The following is a 13296-nucleotide window of genomic DNA, read 5'->3' as shown; positions in this document are numbered from 1 at the left end:
TTTTTTTTTAAATAAAGAAGGCATTGAGTACCTCAGCCTTTTCTGTATCCATCATCCTGTAGGGCCCTTGCCCCAGTGAACATTCCTTAGCCTTCCTTTTGCCTTCTTGCTGCCCACTACATCCCTCACTAACTTCAACTCTAGCTGAGCTCTGTAAAATATTTTTTACTATATTTATGTGAAACCATACCGAAAGGTATAGTCGGAAAGTGAGTGGAAAGCTGCATTTTTGCAGAAAGACCAAAGTCCCACTGACATATATGTAAATAGTTCTTTTTCTTAGACATATGAGGTAAACCCCTTGCTTTTTCAGTGGTTGCATGCCTCAGCCCGAGTACTTTGTTCATTTAATCCATTTTTGGGCCATCTCATTTCAAGAGATGAGGATCAAATGGAAAGAGTTCTGAAAACAGTAGAGAGCATGAACAGGAATTTAGGAGTCTTACCTGTGAGGATGGACTGAAGGAACTGAGGTTTAACAAGGAAAAGCAAAAAGAGGACATCTTAACAGGCTTTAAATAAATAAAAGTTAATTGCAAAGAATAAAAAATATAAGCCCTTATCACTCTGGGAAGAAGAGAGCTTTGTAGCAGGGAATATTTAGACTACATATTAAGAAAAACTTTGAAAAGATAAAGATGGTAGATGATGGGAACTGATTGCCTGGAGAGATTATGTTATCTCATTCACAGGAGGTTTTTTTAGGAACAAATTAGATGAGGACCTCTAAAATTATAGCTGGACTCAATGTTGGTAGTGAACTAAATCGCTTTTGAAATTCCTTTCAGACTTCTGTACAACTTCTAGAATGATTTTGTGAAACCTATTACAGGTTTCTCAGATGAGTTTTTCTGATAGCAGTTTGTCAGAGTTTTGATCAGGCAGTCCCTGTGATTTTAGTCTTTGGGCTGCTTAGGTCTATTAAGACGTAGAAGACCTGGACGTCAAGAGAAGTAGAACTAATGTGTTCCTAACTGAATTTCTGCATTCCTTGAAAGGAGCAGGATTATGCTGCATTATCAAGAAACTATGTGGTAGCTTTTTATAGGAAACTATGAAAACAGATCCAGTTCAAAAAAAAAAAAACAAAAACCCATACCCATGGAGTACTAACAGAAAGAGGGGCCCATGTACTTTGAGACGTTGACTTCTCTCTCTTTAAATTAATGTATGTATTTCTGTAATTTTCCTTCAGGAAGTTCTCCTAGGTGCAGGCAGCCATCGTAACTGATAAGTGCATGCTGATGGTGTTGTTCAAAACATCAGTATCTGACTTCACTCTTGTCTTGTCTTCTAGTTATCCTTTACTCTTGATAGACTATTAAAAGTTCCATGTTCCAAACAGAGGAGTTCTTTTATCTGGGAGCTGTAGAGAACTAAAGCCCTAGCTGAATACTTCTAATTTCTAGGATTAGTATCAAGAGTGTATATAAACAATCTCAGCTTTTTGAGATATGATTTCATCATCTGTGTTGTTTAGGCTTGAGGAAGTTTAAAACTTTCAGCTTGCGGGATGCATGCTTTCATATAAGAAGGTCCATGCTGCGTCAGACCAAAGGTCCATCTCATTCTGTATCCTGTCTCTGACGGTGGTGAACAGTAGCTGCTAGGGTAAAGAGAAAGACAATGATAGTGATGAGTCCCCAGAATTACTTTCCCAACTTTCAATAACTTACAGTCGCAGGATTTTGTGAGCCAAAAATAGTGTCTTTGTATTTAATAATGGGTTCCATTATTTCATCCAGGAGTGCTGATATGAATTCAGCCCACAGAAGATAACTGAAGATTCACAAATAGGTTTGATTATTCTAGTGCTAGGCACTATTATTTAGACTGGTTAATTAGACAGCCACTGCTATCCAGCGTTATATTGCAAAAGAAAGGGAGCATCTGTGTCTGCTTAGAGCTGAGCTGTTGGCTGCTCAGAGGCAGATCTTAATGGGTGGTGGCAGACATAGTATGTGTCATCATCTTCCTGTCTGCAGTTAGGACGTCCTGGTGAAATATGAAAATTATACCTTATTTCGTCATAGACAGCTGAAATTGTTGGAACTCAGTTGTTGCTGGATAAGTCAAATTTTCTTACTGAGGACAAAATTATTTCTGTGTGATAGAATTGCAGAACGTTACTGGAACATGTATTAGACTACTGGATTGTGCGTGCATGCAATTGTCACGGGTTACCAGGTTTAACTTCTTGCTGCAATCTGCCCTTTGTGAGAACAACAAAAGAGTGAGGAGGATATGATTCTGTAAGTAAAAAGGGTTAAGTTTAGTTTCTTCCAGGATAAAAGGCTGAAGCCATCCATGGTGTGCTGCAGTTAAGGGAATAGGGCTGGTAAGTGCAAGTTGTACCTCAAAGTGCAAAGGCTTTCAGCAGACTTTGACTAGACTCTTACTGAAGATCTCCTTATGTAATTGATGTCCGTTCTTTCTGTACCTTAGTAGGTTTTTTTCCTTTTTTTTTTTTTTTTTTTTTTTTAACTATAACAGCTCTAAGTTAAAGGTACTTGGTCTAGTGAAGGCATCTTTAATTAAGGATGCAAATAATCTTTAATTAAATTTAAAATAATTTTATTAAAGAATTAATTTAATTTTTTTTTAAATTAGTTTCTTTTCTTACTGTTGCCAGAACCTTTCCCTATGCCATTCCCATATCTGATCTCAAATGAGAGAGTCATTATCATTCTTGTAACTCATGTATGGCCTCTGTGGTTTCCAAAAAAAAAAAAAAGTTCTGCCCATATCCATTAATTAGACTGATTTCATACTACTGGTCCAGATGTTTCATCTTGACCCAGAAATCAAGTCGCTTTAAAAATACTCTTGCTGACTAATTCTCAAAAGAGACTTCTTTCTAGCCCTCGAAAATTTACTAGTGGAGCATGAAGTGATTGACTAGAAATATTTTCTGATGAAAGCAGAAGGCATTTTGTGTATGAACAGCCTAGCGAAAAAGCTAGACCTGGCTGGACCTGGAAGACATCTGTAACAAAGAGCTGTGACTGTAATTTGAGCTTAGTCTAAGTCTTTCACGTACTAATGTCGCCACATCTTGAAGAATCATAGGTACTGTTGGGTGGGTAACTGATGCTTTCCCAGCAGGGCTGAACTTATAAACGCAAAAGTGCACGTCTTCACAATTGAAACTTCTTTAAAATCAAACCATAATTTGAGGAGCAGAAAACAAATCTGCATGTTTTTAGGGAGTAGACTCCAGAGGGCGTCTTAAGTCTTACCTCTACCCTTTAGGAGTTTGTTGTTAACTGTTGTCAACTGTTACCCCTTTTGTGGATTTTGAAGGCATTGTCTTCCCCCTTTCACTGTGGAATAACTGAAGCCTTTAGAAGGGGAAAGTTGCATGCCAACTGATTTTTGCAGTGAGCCAGTATTCCTCTTTGTAATCTTAGAAGGATGTTTCTTATTGAGACTTCAGAATTGTTCTCTCATCCCCCCTCACCCTTCTTCTCCCTTCCACCACACAAATGCTTTTCAGTTCTTGCTTTGATTCTATAAGAGCTTGGTTAAGATCAAGTTATGACTGCAGTTGTTAAGATTAGCTGAAGTATGCGTTTCTGTTCAAGAATATTAAAAGATAAGATTTAGGTGACTCGGAGATGAGGCTGAGTGCACAGGCTATCCAAGCTTTGGAAACTTAATTTTGAATTCATTTTCAGATGTAGCATTTTAAGAAGCATCTAGGCTTACATGTGAAATAATGTACACTGAGAGCACTGAGAGATGATTGCAACTTTAAGTTAATTTAGCAAAGCCTGTCTTTGTTTGGATTAAAACAGTGGGTTTTGTGTCAAACTTCATAGATTAACTCAAAGACTTTCAAACGAGTAAGTGGGTTTTCAGAAGGAGAAACAGTTGTACTGCATTTATACCTGTTGTAATATAGCTGCTTATAAAAAGATTTTAAATTTTAAAGTACAGAAACAACCTAAGTTATATCTTAAATATTGTTTTTAATTTTCAGGACAGAAAAAGAGTTTTCGTCAATATCATGTTCAGTTTTTTGGAGATGCCCCAGAGCGAGCCTGGATATTTGAGAAGAGCCTCGTGCCTTTCAAAGAAAAAGACCAGTTTGAACAATTATGCCAGGAAAGTGCAAAACAAGCCCTCACTAAAGCAGAGAAAATAAAGGTAAGAGGCTACCAAATAAGGCAAAACTTGCAATTTCTTGTTTTACTGTTACAGGTCTGTTTCTCAAATACTCTGAGATAGATACACTAGAAAGCTTTAAAGATGGCTTGTTTTACAGAGGCTTGTCTTACATTTCACTTACAAATGGAAAGCCTGAGGTGACTTATCAATGTTTGTTACTTTCTAAAAACGAGTGTTCTTCTACTGTGTTATTGATTCATGCATGGTATCAGTGCGATCAAATAGAATTCCGTTGGAATGTCTGAATTGCAATTATACAGTGCACTTAACCTCTTAGAGTTGTTTTGCCTTAGTGTTGGTGGTTTGGAATCAAAAGCAAGCGAATGCCTCATGCTGCCTTCTGTTTTTTGCAGATGTTAAAGCCTGTTTCAGGGAAGCTGCGGCCACAGTGGGAGATGGGTGTTAAGCAAGCAAGTGAAGCAGTTGGCATGACAGTGGAAGAACGGAAGGCCAAGTACACCTTCATCTATGTTAGGGACAGACCTCATCTTAATCCTCGAGTGGCAAAGGAAGTTGGCATTGCTGTGGAACCATTAGAGGAGATAGATGAATCATCTTACTCAAATGAAGAAACCACTCAAAATCTGAAATTGGTGAAGGAGTCTGACATTCCCAGCAAGAGGAGGAGAAGGACGTCAAAATTGTCTGCCGCTGTTGATACGCAAGAAAGCAGTCAGTCAGGGACTAAGAATACTACTCCTCTAAAGTCATCTGAACAGGCAGAATCCAAAAGAGGGATAGGCTCCCCTCTCGGTAGAAAGAAAACTCCAGCATCTACTCCACGAAGCAGAAAGGGCGATGCAGTATCTCAGTTTTTGGTCTTTTGTCAGAAGCACAGAGATGAGGTTAGTCTCTTTTTAGCTGTTACTGTTGTTGTTTGCCTTGTTCCCATTTCTATACTTAAAGAAATACCTTTTTTACTTTAGCTAACAAAAAGCAGTTGTTACTATAGAATTCGTAGTACTCGGAGTTTAGGCATGGAGTTTGCCTCCATCAAATAGTAGTCTAGACGCAAACAGAAAAAGGTGGAAATGTAGATGGGTAACGTAGACAAAATGGTGATAATTCCATTGTACTTTCAGGAGAAATCCCAGTAGTATCTTCCTGCATAGTCTTAACAGTCCTTTTTAATAGCCATAGTTGTTTTTTTAATGTATGTAAAACATAGTACATACATATGCTGGGACAAATATAAACAAGGTTTTTTGCTGCTTATGGCTATCCATTTACAGTTAACTCGTATGTTCTTGTAGGTGAAGTGAATTAATTAATTCAGTGTGTTCCCTTGTCTCTGAACTCCTCGATTACTGTATTAACCTATGTAAAATCTTCTGCTGAGCTTCAAAAGAAGCTTCAGCAGTTATCCAGAGCTTATGAAAGCCACAGTCAGTCAGTGTGTTTACCTGCTGGGATAGGAACTACGTGTTCTTGAGAAGACTATACTCTAGAGAAAGGTAGATCTAAAAAAAGTTTAACATCATGTTCCTTAGGAAGTCTATTAGAGGTATAAAAGCAGTGCTTCTGTTCAAGCCCATTACTTTAAATCATGACCATCATTTATCTTCCTGTCATCGTTTATCTTTGCAATGCAATTCTGTGCACTGAAAGAGGCGTGAGTTTCATATTTTCTTGTGTACTCTTCTGTAACACCCATAAAGGGATGAGAAAGTGAGAGGTGGCTTTAATTCTGTCACTCTCTTTAGCTGTTGAATGTTTGACTTTGTTCAAGTTTTCTAACATAAAAATCTTTTTAAAAATATGAAGAAAAACTGAAAAACAGATGCAGCTGTGTAGAAGTAAACTAGCTGTAGTTCAGCTGAGGACCTCTTTAGCGCGTTGCAACTTCAGCTAATAGGTATTGAAAGTATTGTGCTTCCTGTAGGTCAGCCACTAAAAATGAACACAGTGTGCATATACTTTTTAGTGGCTTTGGTTAAATTGAGAAGAAAATTGGCAGTTTAGTTTGCTGACTCTGTAAATGAGAGGGTTTTGTAGCCAGACTATTAAATACAGATTTGACACACTCATTTTGAAAAGCTGCATGGATAAAAATATCTTTCTCACATTTGAGACCTGAGTTCTATTTCCAGTTCTTCTATAAGTAACCTTTCTGCAACCGGTATATTTTTCTGTAAGATGGCAGGGGGTTGGGGGGGGTGTATTTCCTTGGCCTTTAAGGTAGATGACATGAGGCCTTGTGCGATAATGAGGGATCTGAAATTACTAACTCTTCTCTAGAAGAGATGAAGTTATGACTGGTATTACAGATTCTTAGCCAAACACATCTTGCCACAGGAGAGATGTGTTGCATCTCTGATGTTAATTTTTATTATCAAGTTTTGCTCCATACTATGGATATAGTGTAGTTTTTAAATTAATTGGTGGAAAATAAGAGTATGGTATTGTTTGACATTGAAAAAATTGCTGCTTCTTCAGTTTCACTTTGGGAAATTGAAAATTGGCTTGGACTGGGAGATCGCGCTGATCGTAGCGGCTAAAATTCTGAAGAGTTATATCTAGAGGAAAATGTTTCAAAAAATTACCTGTATTTAGAGATATACCAGTTCCACCTAGAATATTTTTTAGTAAAATTGAGCATTAAAGAACTAAACCCTCATGATTTTGATCCGTTATACTAGCTATAGAAACAATTCTGTACGTAGAAGAAAAATAGGCTATGAAAACTTTGGGTAACAGATTGAGGAATCCCTTTAATCTAGTGGGAGTATTAGAACCTGTCCTTTCTTTCTCTTGATGGGGAGTTTCCTGACAAAGTAGGGAGATGCTCTTTTAGATATTTGTGCTTCTTGCGTTGTTACCTAAACTTGGATAACTTAGGTTCACTTCAGACCTGTCATGTCGCTTTTAAAATGGCAATTGTGTGTGTTCAGTAGAAGGTGAAGACCGTGTCCAGTCTAGCATCCAGTGTTTCCCTTCTGTTAGGTTTGTCTGGTTCAATTTGTGTGGTTTGCTGTCCATCCAAGAGTTGGGTTCGTGGCTACTGTAGATATTCAGATGCTCCTGAGAGAGTGATAATGTTGGCTAAAAAAATCAGACATCTTGTTGAGTCACTTATATTGCTGGCATTTGAGCGTTTAGTTATCGCATGTAGATGTTTAGGTGAAAAGAAAACTATGGACCCGAAAGAGCTCTCTGGCTCCCAGGCTTTGGAGGGGAGGAAGTGAATGGAAAGGAAAGACTAAAGACTTACCTTCCTAGGCCTCTGCTAACCTTGAGGTGTCTTAAAACCAGAGCGGTGTCTTCTGTGTCTTCCTTGGAGTTTGGATTTGTGAGTAGTGGGATTCTTGTATCCTTTGGTTTTATTACTTTTTCCAGGCATAGGAGGGTGGGGAATAGTCGAAACTTCCAGATACGAATGGTGGCTTCTTGAAGATTGGATGAGCTATTGGAAAAAGTTTTTAGTGATTTATTAGGCATGCTTTCCTGAGGGGGGCATTTAAGGCTTGGAGCGCTTTCATGGTTGTAGTGATACGTTGCGCAAGTGTTTTATTATCAAAGAAATTCAGATATATTTTGTACAATTGGCATTCTTTGGCACTTTCTTTGTGAAATAGGATTGTTAGAGTCATTAGAAGGGAATATCTGACTTGGGATCAAGGTATCTACGTTCAGTGAAAGCAAACTATACTTTTTTTTTTTTTAATTCATTGGCCTTGCATTTGTTTTTTGAGATAAATTAAGAAATAATTTCTGAAGTAGGGTTTACAATTGAGGATTTCCCATATATAAGTAGTTGCTGACCCTCAAGACAAATAGGAGTGAAAGTTATATGGTTTGCTTGGGTAAGACAGTAATAAACTGGGCAAGTAGCATGTTCTCCAGCTCTGTAGTAATATTAACTCCCGGATCCAAGAAAAGATCTTCCACATGTCCTTGTAGCATAGTTAGATTTAGAAAAGTGCCTGCGAGAAGTGCATGATTTTTATGTACATAAAGATATCTAATGTATCCTTTCCGCTACGTGTGCCGGGAATTGAGGCATTATAGTATGAAGACTTTGGGGAGGACTGCTGGGCAGTTGCCTTGGATTTCTGTTTTGCGGGGAGCCTTTAAGAGCTGTGGGTTTCCCTTGCCTGTCATTTCGTAGGGCTCTAATTGATTGAGAGGTTTCTTTTGTTGTTTGTTTGGCTTTGTTTGTTTTAATCCATATTTTGGTGGAACTAGAGGTGGCATTAAACTGCTTCTTGCTTGTACACACAAAGTGCCTTGTTTGACAAGAGGAAGTGCAATGTTAAGACACTGAATTCAAAGAAATTATTTGCACTTCTTAACCAAAAATTTTTATTTCTGGTCTGTTGAAAAGCGTCACCGTTTGGTTTTAGTGGCCTAGTTTTTGTTTTGCTACATGATTGGGGTGTTGGTTGCATCCATCCCATAACAGTTGGGATTTTGGAGAACGTTTGGTAATCAGATTCTGTTTTTAAAAAGTTACTGTTTCAGTTCTCTAGATTCTAGAATCTGATGGTTTTCTGACTTCTGTGATTTATCGAATCTGATTTTCCTTAAATAGAATTCTGGAAATACTGAAGGAGTTGCTTTTTCTTTAATTTCAGTATTGGATTTTCTATTTGTGTTGAATAGATTTCCTAGAAAGTTTCTTGACTTCCACGTTGACTGCTGTTACATGTCATGCTCATGCTGTTAAAAAAGATGTACAGCTTTCTGAGTTCCTGATATTCAAATAAATAGTGTAAAATATTGTATTAATGAGGTAATTTAGGAAAACGTTGCATAAGATGCTAACTTGTGTAAATTTTATCTGCTAAGTTAGATATAATGAGTTATCCTGTGAACTGATGGACATCCTTGAAGGCAAGCCTATATTTATTCCAGTATTGCTCGCCTATTTTCTTTATTGTGGGATAGATTGAAACTTCATTAAGAAATTATATGAATCTTTTGAATGACTGTCACAAGAGTTACACTTACTCAGTTTTCTGAATGTTAAAAGGCAAATAGATAGTTTAAAAATGATTTATAATACTTTTAATAATTCTGAAGAGAAAGGTATTTCTTCAAATAAACTGGATACACAGTGTTTTAATCTAATTCTGTCTACAGCAAAAGCTTTAGGTAACTCATTGGTGTCCAGTTTTCCAAAGCAATAAAAGTATGTATGCCATTCTTTTCAGTGGTCACCTTTTCTTAATACAACCCTATTTCTGCATGTATAGGTGGTTGCTGAACATCCAGATGCTTCAAGTGATGAGATTGAAGAACTGCTTGAATCGCAGTGGAACATGCTTAGTGAAAAACAGAAAGCTCGCTATAACACAAAGTTTGCCATAGTGACCTCTCCCAAATCTGAAGAAGACTCTGGTAAACGTAAAACTGTGCTAGTGTACTCTAACTAAATTTGATATACATAGTGGTGTTAAACTAAGCACATATTTCAGACCTGTAGGGAAAACAGCTTTCACTGTTTTCCAGTTTTAATTCTTGGTGTTTGTGCCAATAGCAAAGGAATGCCAATGGTTACAATAAAAGCAACCCGTGAAGTCTACATTTCTTGCTCATTGTTCTGAAAAGTTGTTATATGTAAACCTTTTGCTGTTTAGAGATTGCTGATTTCTCATTCTTCTTCTGCCCAAAAGCAGCTGCCATTGCATCCACTGCCTGTTAAGGGTGGATGGTGGGAAGGGAAGATGGAGTATTATTACTAGTGTAAACTCTTGAGGTTTTTTTTTTTTTTATAGAATAGTTAGGAAATGATTTATAAAGTATAATCAGTACTACCCCCCTTTTTTCATATGAATACCTAAACTGTGTTACCTCATATCATCATCAACTCAGGAAGAAGTATCCCAAACTTTATTCTGAATCTTTCATTCATTTGGCATTTTATTGTGCTACTCAAAGCTATTAGGACATTGTACAAGAATGCATGTATTTTTTTTCTCCCTTTTTTGTTGCTGTTGTCTAGAATTCAGTTTTGATGAACAGTCTTAATTATTTTACAAAAGATTTGAAGTGGTTTGGAGTCATTTCTCGGAGAAAGAAGAAGGAAGATAGTTTGGCATTTGCATGAACTTTATTTATCAAATTTAAATAGCTTGCATTTATCAAATTTAAATAGCTTTACAGCACTGTACGAAGACCTGCTATGGAAGTATTAGAAAACAACAGGTGCTGCTTTGGGCAATGACAAGAATGAGAGGGAGTGTTTGAAAGTTTGTGAGACTTGGAAAAAAATGTATAAAAATGGCAGTCAGTTTTGTTACCTATCTGTGTGTGTGTGAAATAACATCATTTTGTGGAAAATTGAAAAGTTTTTAACTTTAAAATTTAAGTGTCAAATATTTGGATATCAGTTTAAAAAAAAAACACATTCTGTATCTCTCAAGGTTCATCATTGAAGAATATTGGAGAGGCCAAACGTAAAGTGTTTCAAGACTCACCTAAAAGGAGATCAAGATCCAGAAGTAATTGAAATTTGTGTTGTGTGCAAATAGTTCATCATTATAAGTAGCTACTGAGTGTATTTTTTTTTATGTAATCGCCCACGTATCATAATTTCTTTATTTTATCTCAGATGTTGTCTTCCTGGACATTAGAATTTTAATGGATCCCAAATTAAATATCTAAACACTGTAGTGCTGAATTTTGTTCACCTTCCTCAGTGTCATATTGCAAGAAATGTAATTGAAATTGTACCTGTACCAGGTGTTTCTAGTACATATATTTGTGTACACTTATAGTTCTCTATGAATGAAAACATGTCAGTTCAATCATTTCCCCACCCAAATCTTCCTATCTTTAACTTGGAAAAACATTGTGGGATTTTTTGCTGGCTTTTTGTAAGTAGCAGGTTCTCCTGGAGCCATTTCAGTCTGTTTTGTGGATTCAGAGTTTGTTAATAGACTATGTCCTAGATTGCTTAGATGTGAACATTAATTTGAAAATAATCCATGTTTTTAAGTTGCTATATTTTTAATATTTACAGCTGTTTGTTTCCATTGAGGTAGAATGCTTCTAGCTGTAGGGCAATTTTCAGTTAACCTATTTGTGCCCCTGGAGCTTGTAACCCTCTCATTAATAATACTCCACAGCTTCTAAACTAGAGAGTACTGGAGAGTGTAAAAACATCGTCATTTCATCCTGATGAAGCAGACCACTTCCTAAACCTTCATTTATCTTTTAGAGGTAGAGTGAGTGCAAACAATAGCTGAACTTATGGGAAGGCTATGTAGGCTAGTCACTGACCTTTTGTAACTCGGCCAGCTGCTTGAACTTTACAGTGAATGATCATATAAATGTGTGAATAGTTCGTCTGTTGGTTTAAAATGACCAAAGTGAATCTGTTCTTAGGATTTTGGTTCACAAAGAAAGGGGATCTTACAGTCTCCTGTAAAACATAAGCTTGTTAGAGAGAGTCTGGAACTGCCATACCAGAAAGAGACAATTAATCTATATGGTTGGTGATATCTTGTCTTTTCCAGAGGCCTCTTAATAGATGTCTCCAGTATCTTCATCTGTATCATTTGGAGAACTCCTGAAGGAGACGTAAAAATTCGGTTCAGTGATAAGACACTGTTACAAAGTGGCAGAAGAGTTAAAAGCTGTATAGATCAACCATGTGCAGTCTGACGATATGAAACAAATGTGGGGCAGTAATATTCAGATCTTAAACTAGTGCTTATACAGGTAGATTCATCTTTCTAAAATAAGTTGAGTATTAAGCAGTTAGTTTGGATGTGTTCTATCTAGAACTAGCCTTCAGCAACCAAAACCAGACCTTAAGCGTTAAGAGGTCATCAAACTGTTAATGTTTAACCATGTTTTAAAAGTAATGATTGAAAGAAAAGTAACTTAAATAACTAGATCAGTTCAAAATAATTTCAAAGTGGGTTTTAGATTATTTTTCATGTAAGTTTCCCCATCCCCCATCCCAAGGTAACTTACATGGAAATAAAAGAAACCAAAAAAAGAGGACAAAGGAACCTACAGAAGATTTTGAAGTTCAGGAAGCACCTAGGAAAAGACTCAGGATGGATAAACAGAATAATCGGAAGGTAATTATATTGTTGGTTTGTTTGGGTTGATTTATAGCAGCACGAATCACATTGCTGTAGTTAAGTTTGTCAGCATTTCCGTTTTCAGGATTTAAAAAAAAAAAAAAAAGTAACGTGAATTTTTCAGAGGTATGTGAGCTTATTGCTGTGGGGTGGTTTTTTTCTTTTTTCTTTAGTTTTGAGGAAGGAGATAAGACAAGTTGTGCTTGCTACTTATACTGTGGTAGAAAATATTTGCTGAGAAAGTTCAGTTCCCAAAGGAAGAACGCAGAGGCATGACCTTTCAGGATCATTATGCATTATAGTTCTTTTTCCCCCATGAATCAGAATTCAGAGATGTGTACAAGAATATAAAAAAAATCTTTAACATTTTTGTCAATACTTGATTTAAACAAAAAGGGGGGGGGGCAAGTAAAGCAAAATAGTAAAAACTACTTTTTAAGAACTGCATTGAAGACTGTAAAAGCATTTTAGACTGGCATGCTGTCCGACTTTGTAAGTTAGGAGATTGCAGTACAGATTACAGTATATTTATCGTGCAAATCACAGGCTCCTTTTCAGATTCGATTGCTTGTGAGAATGAGAGATTTTTCCTTACGTAGGTCACTAAAACTGTATATATGGACGACGACCCAAATTTTGTGGACACTCTGGCATTAGGCTTATGTAGTCATGCATGTAGACCAGTGAACTAGGTGGGTTTTACGTGTGTACGAAGTTTAGCTCGCAAGCATTTTCAGGTGTGTTACTACAATATACTATTGCAAACCCCATGTCAGGACTTCAGTGGTACAGCAGTTAAATGAAACTAATCCAAGGAAAGGTAATAGACTTAATTTTAAACAAATTACGGAAGTCACGTTTACAGATGTCTGTGTGTTTGGTAGGCTGCTTATAGGAGTCAGCTTTTTATTAACCTTTGGTATTGTGGATGTCCAGGCAATTCATTTAGGGTTCAGTACAAACAAAAATAATAATGAATGTAGAATTTCAGATAGCTCTTAGAGAAGTCTGTTACCTTTTCAGAAAGAGGGACCAAAGCCAATTTTTCGCACTGTTTGTTCTAAAAAAATTAGTTTTGTTGAACGTTTGT

At 36.7% G+C, this 13296-nt stretch overlaps 1 protein-coding gene across 8 annotated transcripts in view; it reads left to right on the top strand.

Annotated features, from left to right (window-relative positions):
- NSD2 (nuclear receptor binding SET domain protein 2) overlaps window positions 1-13296 on the top strand; it is a 103940-nt gene that overhangs the window by 58753 nt on the left and 31891 nt on the right. For all 8 annotated transcript variants that reach the window (XM_068943560.1, XM_068943564.1, XM_068943559.1 and 5 more), the window contains 5 exons: window positions 3983-4149; window positions 4524-5015; window positions 9366-9510; window positions 10536-10613; window positions 12085-12203. In XM_068943560.1, coding sequence (XP_068799661.1) covers window positions 3983-4149; window positions 4524-5015; window positions 9366-9510; window positions 10536-10613; window positions 12085-12203 — 1001 coding nt within the window. The remainder of the gene's footprint in view (window positions 1-3982; window positions 4150-4523; window positions 5016-9365; window positions 9511-10535; window positions 10614-12084; window positions 12204-13296) is intronic.

Source organism: Struthio camelus, chromosome 4 (assembly GCF_040807025.1).
Source record: "Struthio camelus isolate bStrCam1 chromosome 4, bStrCam1.hap1, whole genome shotgun sequence".
In the NCBI taxonomy this organism is placed as follows: Eukaryota; Metazoa; Chordata; class Aves; order Struthioniformes; family Struthionidae; genus Struthio; species Struthio camelus.
The sequence above is the reverse complement of the archived record's forward strand: the minus strand, read 5'-3'. Positions and strand labels throughout refer to the sequence as shown.